The 18380-nt window shown below is 31.5% G+C and overlaps 1 protein-coding gene across 6 annotated transcripts in view; it reads right to left on the bottom strand.

Annotated features, from left to right (window-relative positions):
- Window positions 1-1308: 1308 nt before the first annotated feature.
- Window positions 1309-18380, bottom strand: part of AGFG1 (ArfGAP with FG repeats 1) — a 56499-nt gene continuing 39427 nt past the window's right edge. For 4 of the 6 annotated variants that reach the window (XM_081261336.1, XM_081261333.1, XM_081261337.1 and 1 more), the window contains 8 exons: window positions 17356-17565; window positions 16039-16219; window positions 13517-13596; window positions 13210-13302; window positions 8191-8238; window positions 6020-6178; window positions 4715-4806; window positions 1309-4144 (listed from right to left, as the gene is read on the bottom strand). In XM_081261336.1, the coding sequence (XP_081117462.1) occupies window positions 4085-4144; window positions 4715-4806; window positions 6020-6178; window positions 8191-8238; window positions 13210-13302; window positions 13517-13596; window positions 16039-16219; window positions 17356-17565 (923 nt within the window). In that variant the 3' untranslated portion in view covers window positions 1309-4084. The remainder of the gene's footprint in view (window positions 4145-4714; window positions 4807-6019; window positions 6179-8190; window positions 8239-13209; window positions 13303-13516; window positions 13597-16038; window positions 16220-17355; window positions 17566-18380) is intronic. The other 2 variants (XM_081261334.1, XM_081261338.1) reach the window with 1 other exon arrangement.

Genomic DNA, 18380 nt, shown 5'->3' with positions numbered 1-18380 from the left:
TAATATGTTTTTAAAAGCAAATTTTACAACTGTACAAGGCACAAACTGCATCAGTAAAGGTGGAACACATCACAAAAAAAGAGTCACTATGATACTTCAGATGTGTCTTCAGTTTAAAATACATTCCAATATTTACCCTAAAGTTTAAATAAAAGTCTAGAGAATATAATTTCATCAAATTATGGAAGAAATTCAAGCTAAATAATCAAGTATTTTTGGTACATGATGTAGAAAGTAACTTTCTTGAAATTTCAAAAGATTATAAAAGAATCTACTCACACATAATTATGACAGCATTGTAATCCAACAAAAAGATATGTGCTCCCAAGAGCAAAAGCTGTCACTAGCTTAAGTTTTCTATGCCTTGTGGATCTACTTCAAGGATTCTATGATAGTATAAAAAATTAGTAAAATGCCTGACATAAAGGGCCAAATAAAGCCACACCCCATAATACAACCACTACTAAGTACTTTAAAATAGTTAAACAATGTTTGAAGTCTTCAATTTCAACTGGAATTTCAGTTTTTCCCACCAAGCAAACAAAAATCTTAGTGCAGGAAGAAGTTATGTTTAACACTACCACCCCCACCCACCCATGTACAAGTAAATACTGTTCAAAAAATGTACAAATTTAAAATATAGTTGGTTCTCAAAGTGTGATCCAGGGAAAGTCTCCCAAGACTCTGAAAGCTGTACAAGATCAAACTGTTTTCAAAATAATGCAAAGATATTATATTCCTCTTTGACACTTACGACTTCACAAGTGCATAATGTAGTTTTCCAGTGATCAGGTTATGCAAATTAAAAAAAAAACAGAAATGCAAAAGCAGTCTGAGAACTTGTTCCTATTAAGCCAGACATTAAAAGGATATGCAAAATGTAAAATAATGATCCTGTTTTTCATAGTTTTGGTTTTTAAAGGTAATTTTTTTCATCAAAAAAAATGTTTTTCTATGTTAACAAGTAAGATTCTTATGGTAATGTTTGTATGAATAAGCATGTTTTTAAGATATCTCAGTATTATTCTTAACACAGTAAATTCTGAAAGATATGTTTCACAGACAAAATCTCTTTGGGGATTTTCAAAACATTTAGATAATTATAATTATGGTTCTGAGACCAAAATGATCCAGAACTGTAGATGGCAGTGGTAAAATGCAGCTAATTTTCCCTCTCCATCTTGCCAGTTGATAGGTACTATACCAAAGCGGACATAAGTCAGGAGCAAGGGATCTCCAGATAAAGACTAATCCTTTCAAATATATAGAAGGAACTATTCTAAGGAAGAATGCAATAACCTTAACTCCTTTTTATGTTTATTTTTTAGTTGTAGTTGGACACAATAGCTTTATTCTATTCATTTATTTTTATGTGGTGCTGAGGATCAAACCCAGAGCCTTGCACGTGCTAGGCAAGCGCTCTACCTGAGTTGAGCCACAACCCCAGCCCTTAACTTCTAATTTCACAAAAGTAGGGATAAAATATTCTTTATTTCAAAAAAACAATAAAATATGCTTTTAAATTATACAGAACAAGTTTTTGCCATCCTAAAAGAAATGACAAATGTCTTTCCTGAACAAAGAACAGGAAAGAAGGCATGATTCAACTGGTGAACCAGGACATTAGAAGGTCTTTAGTGATATCACTTTCAAGGATTTTCATTTTAGTAGTCAAAGTAATTCTGATAGTCTATATAAAATTAGAAGCAAGTCTGAATAGAAAAGTCAAATGAAGTTGACTTTAAAAATAATGAACAATAAAGATCACGAGAAAATCCATTTTAAAGCTGGATGTCTTCTGAATCTAACCTAATCACCTTGACTTTATAAGCTCTCGCTGAAAGTCCTTAAATTCCCATTTAATTACAAATTTCAAGATTTACCCAGAAAAAAAATAGTCTTTATAAAATTATTTTGATAACAACTGTTTAATTATACTTCTTAGAAGAAAACCCTGGTATTGGGTACTGGCCTACAATTATATAGCATAACTTTTGTACATATGAAATTGATTTGGACCCAATACAATCTAAAACAGAAATTCAAAACATTTCTTAAATTTTCCCTTCATGAAAAATGGGCTGAAGGATTCCACCCAAATGTAGAACTATTTAAAGACTATACCCACACATACCTGGACCAATGCAGCAATTATTTAATTCTAAGAGAAATAGGGCTCAGAAAAGGGACAGAGATTTTCCAGTCTTCTTGCTTATCAAAACAGTTCAGATAAACTATCCTTTCAGTTAGGTGTGCACTGGACAGCAATAATCTAAAAAGTCCACAACACTATATAAAAATTTTAAAACACTAAGGTAACAACTCATGTAGTCATCATTGCAAAAGGCTTTCAACATGAATAAAGTATTTGAGGAAACTGATGTTCACCTCTTAATACCAAAGCTTTTAAAATTTTTTTAATCGTTTTAAGATAAAACTTTTCATATATATTACATATCTATGTATGTAATTTCACCTTTTCTTGGTGACACAGCGTTATAACAACAGATAATTATCAGAAAATGATATATTGATGTTCTCTAGGCTGGGCTGCCTGCCCCTCACTAAATAGTCCTGAACAGTGTATGCTCTTCAGTTTCTTTACCTTCTTCCTTTCAAGCCATCACTTCTGAACTACTAATATGCTATGAGCTAGGAAATCAAATAATCAAAATTATTAAAATCTCACACAAAAACAAATGCATAAGCTCTAACATATAGATTTTATGACTTAGATAAGTTGTTCAGACACATATTTTAAAAATTTCTCCAAGTTTCTAGGTTGTGTTCCATTTTGATGAGACTGCCAGATTATTCTGGATGAATGAAGCATTACTATATATAAATATTAAAACAAGTTCATTTGAATATTAACAGAAAGATATAACTAAACTTAGTATCACTGCCTTTTTAAACAAAGTATTCCAAAACTTTAAGGTAACATTGGGTTCCAGCTTTTTTCCCCCAAAATGAACATAAACACATGTCCTATCAATAATATCAATTTGTCCAGAAAAGGGGGTGGGGGACAACTGAGGTGCAATCATGTCACAGTTAATGCATGTCTGCTTTCAATACATTCAAAGACAATCAAAATTAAAAAAAAAAATCAATAGTTAAAATAGGCCTTTTGCAGTCTTGAGAAATTCAAAATCTTTTAAAAAATTTTGTAAATAACACATACATGCAAATTCTTTATATACAAATTTCACAAAATAAGGAAGTTGCAAAGAAAGTAGAAGTATTACGGTGAATCTGACAAGCTACATTTAAATGCTTTACCACTGACATATTCCTGAATATAGCAATCCTAGTAGTTTTAATAAATTTTCTACATGGCCTTTTTATAAAAAGTTAGTCACTAGAAGTCTTTAAGAATTCAAGATGTTCTCAATTCACTACTCATATTTAAGGCCACTTTGGTAAAGGCATTGCAGCAAGAACACAAAAACAATAGCATATTTTCTAATATTTATTTTTTCACCTGCGAACTGTAGCAAAACATGATCAGCTTTATTATGCAGACAGGTATCCCTCTACATTTTTAAAGAATTTAGGCATGTATAAATAGAAGAGCTCTTTAGAAAGGAAAAATTCAAGAACGAATAAAACCTTCCAATTTTGACTTAGTAACTTTCCAGTAGCAATGGTTAAAATGATTTAGGTCATTCATTCCAAGATATATGACAGCACCTTAAAAGTGGCTGATCTATTTCCCCAGTAACATTTCTCACACAACAATGTGTTAAGGTTACAAATACTGATATGCACAAATAGCTAATTACTAAGAAAAATATGTACAGTACTGCAGCATAATGAATGTGGTATCTGCAATAACTTAATATTAGCCAATTTTTAATATACATGATACCGCTACCTTTTTCTGCCAATTCACAGGTTAAAAGTTGTTACTGGAGCCCTCTGTTTTGCGCATATTACCTGGTGTTTAATACACAATGCAGGCTTTTTAAAGACTTCTCTTGTGTTTAAAGCTAAGATCAGTGAAACAAGACAACAGTGCAAGAGGCGGAGAGATGTAATGTGACCACATAAAAGTTCGTTCCAGTAAAGTGTCTATATAAGGCTATAAGAAAGGATTGGTTGATGAGCTTCCTGTTGGAAATTGTCCTGTTGGTGCACCAGTCTAAAGGGAAACACAAGACAAAACAGACAAAAGTGATGTGTGTGCAAAATATGAAAACATTAAATTCTACTTAATATTTATCTAGGTAATTTTATTTCTATTAGAATTATTATTATTTTCAATAACATTTATTATAATGGTTACTGGCAACAAACTATAATACTACTATTATTATGTATCCTAGACTGTGCTGTATCTTTCACAGCCATTATTTCAAACAATTCTTGTGAGATAATCTAAGAAGAGACTTGGTCCTTTAATAGAAGAACTTGTTTTTCAAACAAAATCTCTTCCTTTTCATACTGATTCATTAAATCCTACAGCCTCTCCTAAAGTGTTATTTTGACAACAATGCAGATTAAGTTTTATATTATAAAATTTATTTACTGTCAGTGCTTTGATTTACAACTAATTATTTTTAAAGGTCAGATAAAGAACATGCATAATTGACTCTTGTCTCAATTTGTACATCTTGTCATATCAGAACAAAAACAGCATGTATGGATATACACATCCTGTTTTTCCTTGAGGCATCAACTTATATAGCAGTTAAAATTGAATTTCACTTACCATAAAAGGATTACTAGATACTCCAGCAGCTGCAACTTGACCAAAAGCAGTTACCACTGGCTTTGTTTGTCCAAATGCTGCAAAACCTGCACCTTTTGAAAACAGAATCCTCAAGTAAGATAATTGTAATCATAAGATAATCGGATGTTAATTAAGTCTCATATAATAACTTTCAGAGAAATTCTTACCAGAGGAGCAAAACTAAAAATAATCAAAGTTAAACTGTTATGTCTAACAGTTCTTTCAGAAGCTGGAGACAAACCTCCTATGACATGTCTTAAAATAGTTCTCACAAAGCTCTTAAGAAATGATTAATTTCTATGCTATGTATACATATGAATATAGCATAATGGATCTTACTTTTATGTATAATACATCAATTAAAAATAAATTTAAAACATAAATAAAGGGCAACCATTACAGTAGGAGGAGGAGCTCAGATGACTGGGAGAGGAGAAGTACTAGGAAATTATGTTATGTGCATGTATAATAGGTCATAAGAATCCCACTATTATGCATAGTTAAAATGCATATATAAAAATATAATTTAAAAAGCAAATGTGGTGTATATATACACAAATACTATAAAAAAGAAATGGCTGATTCTAGCTCTACTTAACCGATAACTTGTGACTGGGAGGAGTTGTGTGGGTGGACAACACAACAATTTCTACATAAATCACAGTATTTATTTAGAAATACTTTATCATATGGCTCTTCCATAGACCATATTTTCAGACTTTTATCTAACTGGTGACTTAAAAACCCATGGATTTCATACTCCAGCAAATGTGAAAAATAGGTAAAACAAGTTGTTATATCTTCTCAAGTCTTCAATTTAGAAAATTGCTCTCTTACACACACACACACACACACACACACACACCCCACACCCTTTTACAAAAAAAGCACAAGGCAACATTTTTTGTGATGACAAAACAAACTAATACTCAAAAGCCTATAGCTTCCTTTTCAAATCAAAAAACATACAAGATGAATTAAAAAGAAGAAAAAAGACACTGGTTGTCTTTGAGAAGGAAGGGGTATACTCTTTAGAAAGCTGTCATTTCAAAGTCCAAGCAAATTTTCCCAAAATCTGTAATATGGGCGCAGAAACTCAAAAAAAAAAAATCATGTTTTCTGAGATAAAATCACTGGAGGCTTCTATTTTTGTATAGTAAAAACTCAGCACATAACACTATAGCATTCTTTAGGTAAGTCTTTGTTCCAAACACCTTATATTATATTATAATATATAAAGGATATCTAAAGTGGACTTACTACTATTCAAGTGTCAGTTCTTACCATTGGGTTGTTGAGAAAAAGCTGTTTGTTGAGGGAAAGCTGCTTGGGCTGGGAAGGCGGGCTGCTGAAAACTGCCACTAAAACTGGTGGGAAGACTATAGGGAGCAGGAGTGCCAAATCCTGCAGGCATGCTCATGGATGCAGTGCCAAAGGTTGCCGCTGACAGAAGAAAAAAAGGGATAATCAGTTATGAAAAAAAAAAAGGGGGGGGGGGACAGTATGCTTCTTATACTCAACATTGTACAATACATAACTTACGTTGAAAAATACTAAGACATATATTAGAGGCATCTGAAATTCCAACAAAGAAGTAATAAACCAGGAAATTTTGTTCTCCTGAAACCCATGACAAGAATGAAACCACTAAAGCTGTCATTTCAAAGTCCAAGCAAATTTCTCAAATATATAAAGTCTAAAAGCATGAGTTTGCTTTTTAAAGCACATTATAATGCAATTCACATGTATATGAGTATACATTTTTATTTTTAGGTTTGTTTTGCCATATACAATAATAACCAAAATTTTAATTTTATTCCCTAAGGTGTATGTCCCTGGAAAACCATTTTAAATTCTCTACAGAAGAGTTCACTAAAAATAATTGGACTTATAGGAGAAAGAGGATTAGAGGCAGACCAGTAAAATCTATTTAGATTTGTAACTAAGGAAAAAAAAAAAAACAGTTGAAAACCAAAAACACTACTACAGCCAGGTAGGTAGTACATGCCTATAATCCCAGTGGCTTCGGAGGCTAAGGCAGGAGGATTATAAGTTCAAAGCCAGCCTCAGCAATTTAGCAAGACTATGTCTCAAAAAAGGGCTGGGGGATGTGGCTCAGTGGTAAATCACCCCTGGCTTCAACCCCAGTACCAAAAACAAAAACAGCAACAACAAAACACTGACACAATTAAAAGGACATGTTCAGTTCCTACTACATCAATTAAAATAAACCAAGAATTCCCATCCCTTTTGAAAGGTAAATAAAAATAACTTTAGAAGAGGACCGAAAAACATGGGGACTACTAAACAATAAAAATTAGAACAAAATGCAGAAAGACTGAAAAGGGCATTCTTAGAAGAGAAAGAATGTAGGGTAAGAGGGTAACAGTACTACTGTACTCCTCCTTGGATCTGTGTCCCACTGCTATAACGTAATAGCAAAACATTAACATGTTGGGGGAGACCTGGGTGTGAACTACCTACCATACTTCCTAATCATCATTTATAAATTAATTCACACAACAAAAACATATAGTAGCAGATAGTGTTTTTTTATTGCTAGTAAATATTTAAATAGCACCTTTCCAACTATTGGTCCTAAGAAGGCACTCAGTAAAACAAGATATAATATTGATTTAAATAGACTTCTAGTAATTACATAATGAAGTATTGTAAGCATGCTACTATCAAAATACCATAATAACACACTGAACTTCCTGATTTTAAAAAATTAACATGATCATTGATTAAAATCACAAAAATTACTTAATACTAAAGGTATTCCATAAAATCTATGTTTTCTTCTTAAAAAAGAAAAATAAAAAACAAGTTACAGATGTTGTCCAAAGTAATACAAGAGTTCTAGTGTTTATAACAATGCAATTTTGCTTAATAAATTAATTCTAACTACACATCAAAATTTAAAAATTTAATCATTACTGACATATAAAAAAAGGAAAATAGGCACTGGGAAGCAAGTGAAAGAATAAGCAGCACACTGAAAGGGAAACAGGAAGGTATTACAGACATTAATGCACTAACATAATTTCGACAAATCACTGTTTAAGAAAGCACTAAAAAGCAATACTGGGATACAGTTAAGCAAAACCAAACTCCATGGAATATGTTAAAATGGTTTGGTATATCAAAAAGGTATCACTTAAAGTACTATGAATCCAAACTTAAGAAAAAGAATCAAAAAAGCTACTAACATTCTACTGTGACCATGGAGGTAAGCAATAATGCTTTTCAGCATTAAAACATAAATCACTATAAAAAGATTTTCATATAACTTTAATACAACATGATCTCAATGCCACACATCCATGCCCACTCCATTTTAAAACATGGAAAAACTTAATTCCACATGCAAGGATCCAGAACGCTAGCAGAAGCTTCAACAAGCAGGTAGACAAACTGCCACACAAATCTAGATATTAGTTGTGGCCACCTACCAAAATGAGCGTGAGGAAACACTTGAGAATGCATTGCTCCAGAAAGGCCTTATGGAAAGCCATAAAGAGACCAATGTCAATTAAGTTGTGAACAACTACTGTTCAAAAAAAGTAAATTTGTTTGATTAAATAATTCTCAAATTAGAATGTGCTGTTGCCAACTGGATAGCATAAAAATATATAAATTAAAACACAATCACAAAATGAGCATTTTTATTCCAACTATATTCACAATACTATAATATTTATACCATTTGAAATAAAGAAAAATTTAAGAGAATAAATATCAAATGAAGAAACATTCATGAAATTCAATTTCTAAAAAAAGCACTGACATTATTTTCAGGTGAAGATACAACTATATGTATAAAAAAAGATTTGTACACATCATGAGCTGCATCCAAAAATGCTATTTAGCATCTAAACCCCAAGTCTTAAGAGAAAGCACCGGAACAATGCCAGATCATTTTATTTACAACTCAACTAGAAATACATAAAGATGACTCAAATGAACTAAGTATCATGCAGGTAAAATTATTAAACACGGTTTACTAAAAAGGTGAGTGGGGACTTTCAGCTTAAAATACAGTCACCTTTAAGAGGAAGAAAAATGTATCTTGTGCATCTTACATACCTGGCACATTTGAGGATAAAGAGGTTACATATAAAGATATGTAATTAACAAAAGACAAACAGGTTTTGCTGAACACTAAAACCTTTTTTCACTGTTGTTTAACAAAAAGGAAATTACAATACTTTTAAGATTAGCATAAATTTGAGGAAACTGAATTAATGTTGGTTCTGCCATTGTCTGGGAGCACAATGTTACTTAATAGGGGGCATGAAGTGACCAAGCAAAACCTATACATTTCACAAAGCTGTTAAGAAGATTAAATGTAACAATGAATCAAAGTGCTGTATATTAAACAGTCAACAAATGTATTTTTCTTCCTAAATTAGAAAAATACACACACACACACACCCACACACACATACACATACATACTGTGCTCTTAATTCAACCAAAGGTTAACTGAAGGAATGTTCTGTGTTAAGTTTGGTCACTTGACATTTATCTCCTTTTTAGACCACTCTAAAGCTTTAAGAAGTCCTGGCATTTCCCATCTGTACTTAAGCATAGAATCCTTTTCCATGAAATACTGCTACAAGATTCAGTCAACAGTCATTGTTAATTAATAGTAACACTATATTTCAGTCTGGAACAAAGATGCCAATCCCTAAGCTTTGGAGTACCAAAAATGCTATAAATTTTTCTTAAATAACTTTCAAGATATAATTCACGTCATACAATTTGTCCGTTGAAAGTACAGAATTCAATATTAATACATACACACAGGCATTGTACAAACATCACCACAATCTAGATTACTTTTTTATCCCCTCTAAAAGAAATTCTATATCCAAAGGCTACTACTTCCTATACTGCCCCATCATTACCACCATCTCAGCCTCCTACAACCACTAATCAACTGTGATAAATCAATCTATTTTCTGTCTCTGTAGATTTTATTGTCCTGCGCATTTTATACAAATAGAACGATAAATGTGTAGACTTTTGTAAGTAGCTAATGTTTTATTTAGAATAAAAATCTCAAGGTTCATCCATGTACATAATTACTTCATTACGTATTATCATCAAAAAATATTCCACTATATGGCTATTCAGCATTTGGCTTCTTCAGTTGATGATATGTGGGTTAATATATATAGGGTTGATGATATTTGTTTTCATTTGGGGGGTACTATGAACAATACAGACGTAAACACTTGTGTAAACAAGTTTTTTTGTGTGAATGTTTCCTTTCCTTGTGGGTATATTCCTAATAGGGGAACTACTCTATGTTGACCTTTTTGAGCACAGATGTACCATTTCATATTCCCACAAGCAATGTATGCAGTTTGGCATTTCTCTATATCTTTCACTAATAATTATTATCAGAGCCGTCATAGGTGTGAAGTAGCAACACATAGTAATTTCGATTTGCATTCCTCTACTGACTAATAGTATTTTTTCATGTGTTTACCAACTATATGCCCCCTTGGAGAAATGTCTATTCAAAATATCTTTTGTCAACTTTTAAATTGGGTTGTCATTTTATTATTGAGTTGTAAGAATTCTTCACATTTTACGAATAAGTCCATTGTGAGATATGTGACTTGACAATATTTTCTCCAGTCTGCTATGAAGTTTAACTTTTTGTTGTGTTCATTTTTATATCTATCTATTTCCGTTTTAAAGTACCAACCGCAAATTATTAAATGTTCGAGATGTCTAAATATTAAGAGCAATTTGAGGAACATGGTGAGTATATCAGCTCCTCTATTACAAAAATGTCTTATACAACCTAATGGAACTCTCTACTTAGGTTTTCTTTCGTTTTTCTTCAATTACCCCCATTCCTTTTTTTTTTTTTTTTTAAATCTCATTTCCAGAGTGAGGTGGGCCTACTGAAACAAGTACATATACTTCTCAGTGTATGTTACAGAAATGCAAAATCTTACTGGAATGAAAAAAGTACTGGTTTAGAAGTGTCCTGAATGTTAATATCATGTTTAGCCATTACTTAATATTGAACCCTAAAGGCAAACTGGTTTCTACCTAGGTAATAAAATAAGGCTGTGGTGTCTGGATACTACCTATGGAATCTTTCAGCTCTACATTTCTATAAGTTTATCTCCCTGGAAAGAAAAAAATTCTTTAAAACAGAAAATAAAGTTCATTTTTTCAAAAGGACTTCTGAAAAAAGGGGCATAGTATAAGTGAGAGAAGTTGTAAGAGAATTGCCTAATAAATGACAATTATCTTAATTCTATTAATTGGATTTAAGGACTGAGGCTGGGAGAGGACTCTGCTAAATGTCACAGAATCCTAAAATTAAAAGAATACTTAAACCATGCAGGGTAATCTCCTAAAGAAGGTTCTTAAATAATATGTTAAAAGTTAAAGCTCCAAAGTCTTGAAAATCCAGGAAGTATACTGGTAAGAACTTTTCAAATTTCACATGAAACTGTTCTGAAATGCCCTTTTTCAAAAGCTACCTCAATTTTGTTGATATAAAGCAATGAAAATTCCTAGTCATAAGCACAGTCCATCAAAGTTCTATTCATATTTTAGCTTCAATAGAAACATGAAACATTTGCTTTAATGCATTCAATAATAACCTAAAAAATATAACCAATGTGATAAATCCAAAAATGACTTATAATATAAAAATATTTTACCTCAGAATAAAAATTTATGGACATAGTATATTTACCATTCTAATAAACTAGGCTCATATTAAAATTGATTTATCACCTATATATTTTATGATTTTATATCCTATGTAGAATAATAGTTAAAAAGACTTTCATGTTCTAAAACATAATAAGCGAAAGAGTTCTTAATTCTGAGGACAGAACTTATAGGTACAGTCATGAAAAGAAAATACTAAAGTAAAATGCATTAAATATATAATCACACAGTGATTTACATCATTTGATTTTACACCAACCCTGACAGAGAATACTGAACACATTTTTATAAATAAATACAGCAATAAGGATCAGAATATTTAGTGATTATAACCTCAGACAAGTTTTCAGTTTTCATTCCTCAGTTGCTAAATGTGGAAATCTATAAACTCATCAATGGTACCTTGCAAACAAGTTTAACAAATATTAATACATTTCCCTATCATCCTTATCCCATTCATTAATAAAATATAAAAAACATTCTTAGTATCACCTAGCAGATAAATACTAAATCAGGATTTGAACTCAAGCTGGCTATACCCATTTAATTTTTCTAAGCTTCAGTTTGCTCAATTCTTACACCAGGATTAAGACAATTATTTGATGAGAGCTTCAACAATTAAATGAGACAATGTTTAAAAGCCTATTGTGTCACTGAAATATTTTACAAATTCCTTCTACTAATTCAAAATAATACAGCAAGAAACAGCAAGGTCATATACCAAATAAAAAAGAAATAATACAAATAGAAATTTAATCATTGGTTAGATATACTTAACAACCAAAAGCACAATAGAAATTTTAAATAATCATTGTATTAGATTGACCTAAATTTAAAAATAAACCACTTTTAAAAAATTAAATTTTATGTGGAATTCAAAGTTATTTTAAACAACTATTATGTTAAATACCAAAAATTCATAACCAAAGATATTTATGCAAGATGAAGATAAGAAGTTATCTACTACTAGCATCACAATTCTTAATCTTACCAATGACAAAGAGATTTAATAAAAATCACTAATTTTTTATAAGATTTAATCTAAATGTAATGTTGTAAGTACCTACTTACTCTCTCAAGATTTTATATCAACATTTGCTAAAATTGGAATCAAAACTTTGGTTCTAGAACTACTAGGACATATACACAAAATCAAAGTTTACAAAGTCTTCATTTAATGGATACCGTCATACCACCTGTACTTTCTGACATTCCAAGGTGATGGCAAAGAGCTCTGATGTACAGCATAATAAGACAAAACTCAAAAAAAAAAAAAACAATATGAGAAAGATGTAACAAATCCCATTCATCTTATGTGGTCTTATGGGGAAAAACAAAATTCTCTTAAAATGTTAATATTAAGACTGAATGACTCACAGCCAGAAATTCTAAATTCAGACCAACAAATGTTACTTAGTTCAATTCCAGACCAACAAAAATTACCGGGTTTAAGCTCCTCTTTGGTCATATATTAGCTATATGGCTCTAAAGAAATCTCATTCCCATTTGATCTTCCCTACCTGAAAAATGAAAGGTTTCGCCAGAAGGGGAATACTACATCTTTTTTAAGGTTCTTCTCAACTGTTAAATTCCAAAATTGTGTAAATTTCTCACTAGCTTTTGTCTTATGGACTAACTTTTCTTTCCAGTTTCAATTCACTTTAGTAAGAGACCCCATTTTGCAATGTTATTCACAAGGTCTTTGTGATAAATTACTTCCCCAATGCTTACTGTTTCATACTCAAGTCTTTTTTTTTCCTTACCTGTTGCTCCTCTGGCATTTGTCTGAAATGGATTTGTAGAAGATGCCACAGAAGGACCAGCAGCAGCAACAAATGGATTTGTGGAAGGCGTAGCTTTAAAAAATTATAAAATATACTATAAAATCCTAATTTATTTTGTATTCAATATTTTAAATATTTATTCACTATATTTATAAAGATAGAAAACATAAGCTTTGTGATAATAAATCACTGCTTTGACTGCCCCTTGGTACCCTTAAGAAAATGCTACACAATACATACTTAGGTTCTTTATAAAAACCAATCAATATCTATCAGGAGTACATACCTCCAAATGGAGCAGGCACACTAGAAGAAGCAGGTTGTGTCTGTGCAGAAGCACCCACTGGCACTGTTCCAAAAACGTTGCTGAAAACAAAAAGCAAAAGTAATGTGCCTGCAGGGCAGCCATAGAATATGGAAACAGATAATACTGAACATATCATGTATATAGCAATTCTGAAACTTTTGAGTCTCTCAAAATGTATTTACACTTTAAAATACATTATTATCCCAATAATCGACAAATATATTATGTATATTACATTTATCAGTTTGTATCACAGAGAAAATAAAGTTGAGAACTTTAGAAAAATATTCCTCAGGTTTAAAAATAATTTAAGCTATAACACAAATAATACTTTTGTAATAACAATTTTTAAAATACAATGAATTTAATGAGAAGGTAGATTGTTTTATATTTCTGAATATCCCTTTAATGGTTGGCTTAATTAATACAGGACCAATATATTTTAAGAGCTTTAGTAGATAATTGTAGATAATTGTGGAAATCATACAGAAAACAGTGATAGTTTCTTAAGATTAACTGAAATATGGAATTTGAAACCATATCAATGAACTTTCTACACTCCATTAAACTAAAGTTCACTGGTCTATCCTGTACTTTAAATGAATCTTTTACTAATTTTATATCATATATTGGTCATTTGAAAAACACTTGTTTTGGCCAGTCACAGTGCTGCATGCCTATAATTCCAGGAGCTTGGGAGGCTGAGGCAGGACGATCGCAAGTTCAAAGCCAGCCTCAGCAACAGTGAAGCGCTAAGCAACTCAGTGATACCCTGTCTCTAAATGAAATACAAAATAGGGCTAGAGGTATGGCTCAGTGGTTGAGTGCCCCTAAGTTCAACACCTAGTACCAAAACAAGAGGAAAAAAACAGAAAGAAAGAAAAATGCTTGTTTTATCAGCTTATGACAATCTTCCAAATGTTGTCATTTTTCTTTATACAAAATTTAAAAATCACATCAATATGGCTAACCATAACATCCAACAATTAATGAGAAGCTGTCAAGCTCATGATAGTCTATTAATTTTCCAAAGTCTTCTGATATTTGTGGAAAACATCAATTTCATCAGTGATTTTTTTTTTAGTGACAAACCCATTTTTTGGAATATGTCTGACAAATACTCAAATCTGAATAGTAATGGTTAGTCTCTGAGTCAAAGAAAAATGGTGTTCTATAAAATAAGAGGCTACTTCTTTCCGCAACTCAACCAACTCTACAAGTAATTTCTTTTCAGACAACTACATGCACCAGAATCACTTCATGTATACCTTATTTAACACAGAAAAATCAATAAGACATATTAAGGATAAAGATTTACTAAAAATGTAAAATGTTACCGCTTCATCAAGAAGATTGATAAGAAAAAACTGATTAGGAATATTCACAAGTAAAACAATGTGTGGTGCTGAGAAACACAGAGACTACTGAATGACCACTATCTTAATTTATGTTAAGACACCTACAGTTTCTCTTGCCATTCCTTACTCCATCAATACAAATGTCAATTGGCAAAAAAGAAAACAAACTTTCAGAATTATTGTAGAAAGTTTTTTAACCTCAGTTTCCTCTGTAATAATTTTAGGTACCCCAAATATTCTATGGACTACTCTTTGTGCACCACCAATATACAGCAATATAATATTAATAAACCATTTGTACTGTATAACTCATCTAAGTTTCCTGAGTTTATGGTCACCTAGTTATAGTTCATTATTAATATCTTATATGGACAATCTTAATACATATCCTAAATTTTTTTCCCATTTGGTGCACAAAAAATTCATTATCAAACAGTTCAAGGAGGTAGTGTTAAAATTCTGCAATTTCTCTCTAGAAAGGCTGTGAAAGGATAATAAGAGAAAAAAGCAGGTAACAATCCACAGGCATGGGAAGTAGAGATGATTAAAATTGTACAGGCAATTCTCTAGGGGTCTGTTTTCTTGACCCTAAAATGAACAGTTTTAAAAAATCTAATATTTTAAAATGAGTTAAACTTTCTACTACAAAGAATTTCAGTGTATCAAACACACATAAAATTGGTAGACCTTTGAATTTATAAATACCAATATGACAATAAAATGTAATGCAAACTGATGTTGTGTTTTGGTGTGAACAGTTCTAAAAATTAAGACTACAATATAGTACTTTCACTGTTTAGTCTCTGATTAAAAACTGTACTGTATGTAATTTGACTGCTAAATGGATTATATGATGAGTATAATCTGTATGTAACCACCCATTTAAAGATGTGTACTCTCCAAATTACATTTTAGCACTCAAGGATGAAAAGGAACAAAACTTCTGGTTCATTGAAGGAGAAAATTATGAAAATTACTCAAGGATTATATTCTAATTAACAAATTAAACTCAACTGCCTCAGATTTAAAACTATTCAATCATTTTTATATTATACCCTCAAACAGTTATTACTGAACTATATTATTCATAGTTGAAAAAAATTAAAAGATAAAACACAAAGCAGAAATATTAAGACAAAATACCTGCTAGCATTACTTGTGGAAGTATATGCATTACTGGAAGTGGCAGCAGAACTAAAAACACTGTCTAATTCTGCCAGGGCTGCATACTTGTCTGACGATGCACTTGAATGACTGGGAACTGAAACCACAGAACCAACAGGAGCTTTACCTGTGGTCCCAAAACCACTCCCTTGATCACCACCTGAGAATGAACAAAAGAAACACCAAACTTTAAAATTATACTTTTACCTTTTCAACTACATTTGCCATGAAAAACTAATAAATTTAAAACTAACATGGTACTAAAACAATTAAATAAATAAATAAAATATATGAACAGGATTCTGGGGTCTTTCAGTCTAGTACCTACTCCACACAACATTGGACCAGATTAGTTGTTACACATACCACTATAGACAGAATGCTATTTTTCTCTAGCATTATATGTCTATATTATGCATAGAAAAGAAATTCTCAAGGAAATCCAGCACAGGTGGATCTCATTCAAGTGAACATATATTCATAAAGTGCTAGACCTGTGGTGGACAACCTATTACTAGTTATCATTTTCCCAAGTTTTCCATGTTAAAAAAAAAAAAAAGTAGGAAGCATTTATTAAGCACTTATTATGTGCCGGGTACTGCTCTGAATAACTTACATGCAGTAACAATCTCATGAGTTTAATGCTATTATCATTCTCACTTTGGAGATGAGAAAAAAAAGAGAGAGAGAGACCCAGAGATCAGAATGTGGAATCCAGTCTAGCACCAGACTCCTGCTGTTCGTCATTGCACTACAGACTTTTAGATGTAAAATAATGACCTTAAAATAAAAACGTGGAATGAAAATATGTTGCTTTTTATATCGATTTTTAAAATACCAAATAATAGCAGGAAATAGTTCAAAATACAGAAACCACCAAATAACCTTTTAGGCAGCTCTCTTAGTAAAATTTATTGGCTCCTTATTGCCACAGAGTAATAAAGCTTGCTTTCTAGGATAAAATAAAAATTTTCAATTATTTTCTTTTAAAAGTGTAACTTCATAAATTAATTCCTAAGCCTTCAATTTTGTAGTTGATAATTCAGATCCAAAACCTCAAAGTGAAAATTCCATTCAAAATAGTGTAGACATCATTATCTATATAAATGGGAAAAATATTTTAATAAATATAACCAAATTTTGAGTACTGTTTGATATACAAATTTGTGTTTATTTTGTTTAAAGCTTGATACCTAGGGGTTGGAAATACAGCTCAGGGTAGAATGCTTGCCTAGTATACCCAAGGCCATGGATTCAATCCCCAGCACCACCACACAAAAAAAAAAAGCTTGGTACCTTGCCCAGCACTGAAGATATTATCTAAATTAGCAAGTGCTGCATATTTGTCTGCTGTCTGTAAACCAGCTTTGTTTGCTGAAACTTTACTAATAGCTGATGCTGTCTGATGACTCTGGGAAGCATTGAAGGTTCCAAAATCAGCACTGGAGGATTTGGGGAAGTTATCAAAATGAGCAAAATTAGCATTTACTGATCCAGCACTTCCACCTGTAACAAAATAAACAGAACACTTGAAATTTCTACACTTTTCCCAGTACTCTTTGGTAGATAATTTGATCATTTCTTCCTAAATTATCTTATAAAGATTATACAGGACATTCTTATAATAAGGTACACGATATTATGATCCCATACATTCTTGAAATCATGTATATAACCATATATGACCCTATAATCATGTACATTCTTAAAATCAGTGGCTGGTGAATCATCTTAATCTTAATCATCTACATGTGCCTTTTTATAATTTATGCAACTAGAATCCAAAGGACCTGGCAATATTTAAGATAACATCAACCCTGGAGGGAAGACTATTGGGGTGGGGTGGGGGGCTGGGGTTAACTGGTTAAAACTCAGTAACTTCACTGAACATCCAGCTATATACCATGATCTTTGACTAGTTCTCCTTCAACAGACTATACTAACAAGATGCAAAATATCTTACTTGGAGGGTTCAAGCTTTTGAAGCTCTATGGCAACACAGTTTAAACAAATCCCAGGGATAGAAGCTAACAATATTTAAATCTATTATTTTGATCAAGAACTTTTTAAAAAGACAGCCATTGAGCTTTACATTTAATTTCATTTTAAGAGCTATTATTTAATTTTACATAGTAATTTAATGTGCATTCAATATCATGATGCTCACAGTAAACCCATATAGTTATACATAATAATTATACTGTATTTTTTGATAGAAAAATGTTTTAATCAACACAAGTTTACACACTGACACAGCTAAACTAGAATGCCTCTATTTTAGAACTTTCCTAAAGTACTGACAAAAGAATAGTCAGTATATT

This window comes from Spermophilus citellus (genome assembly GCF_964194105.1).
Source record: "Spermophilus citellus genome assembly, chromosome: 11".
In the NCBI taxonomy this organism is placed as follows: Eukaryota; Metazoa; Chordata; class Mammalia; order Rodentia; family Sciuridae; genus Spermophilus; species Spermophilus citellus.
This window is presented reverse-complemented; position numbering and strand designations above follow the sequence as displayed.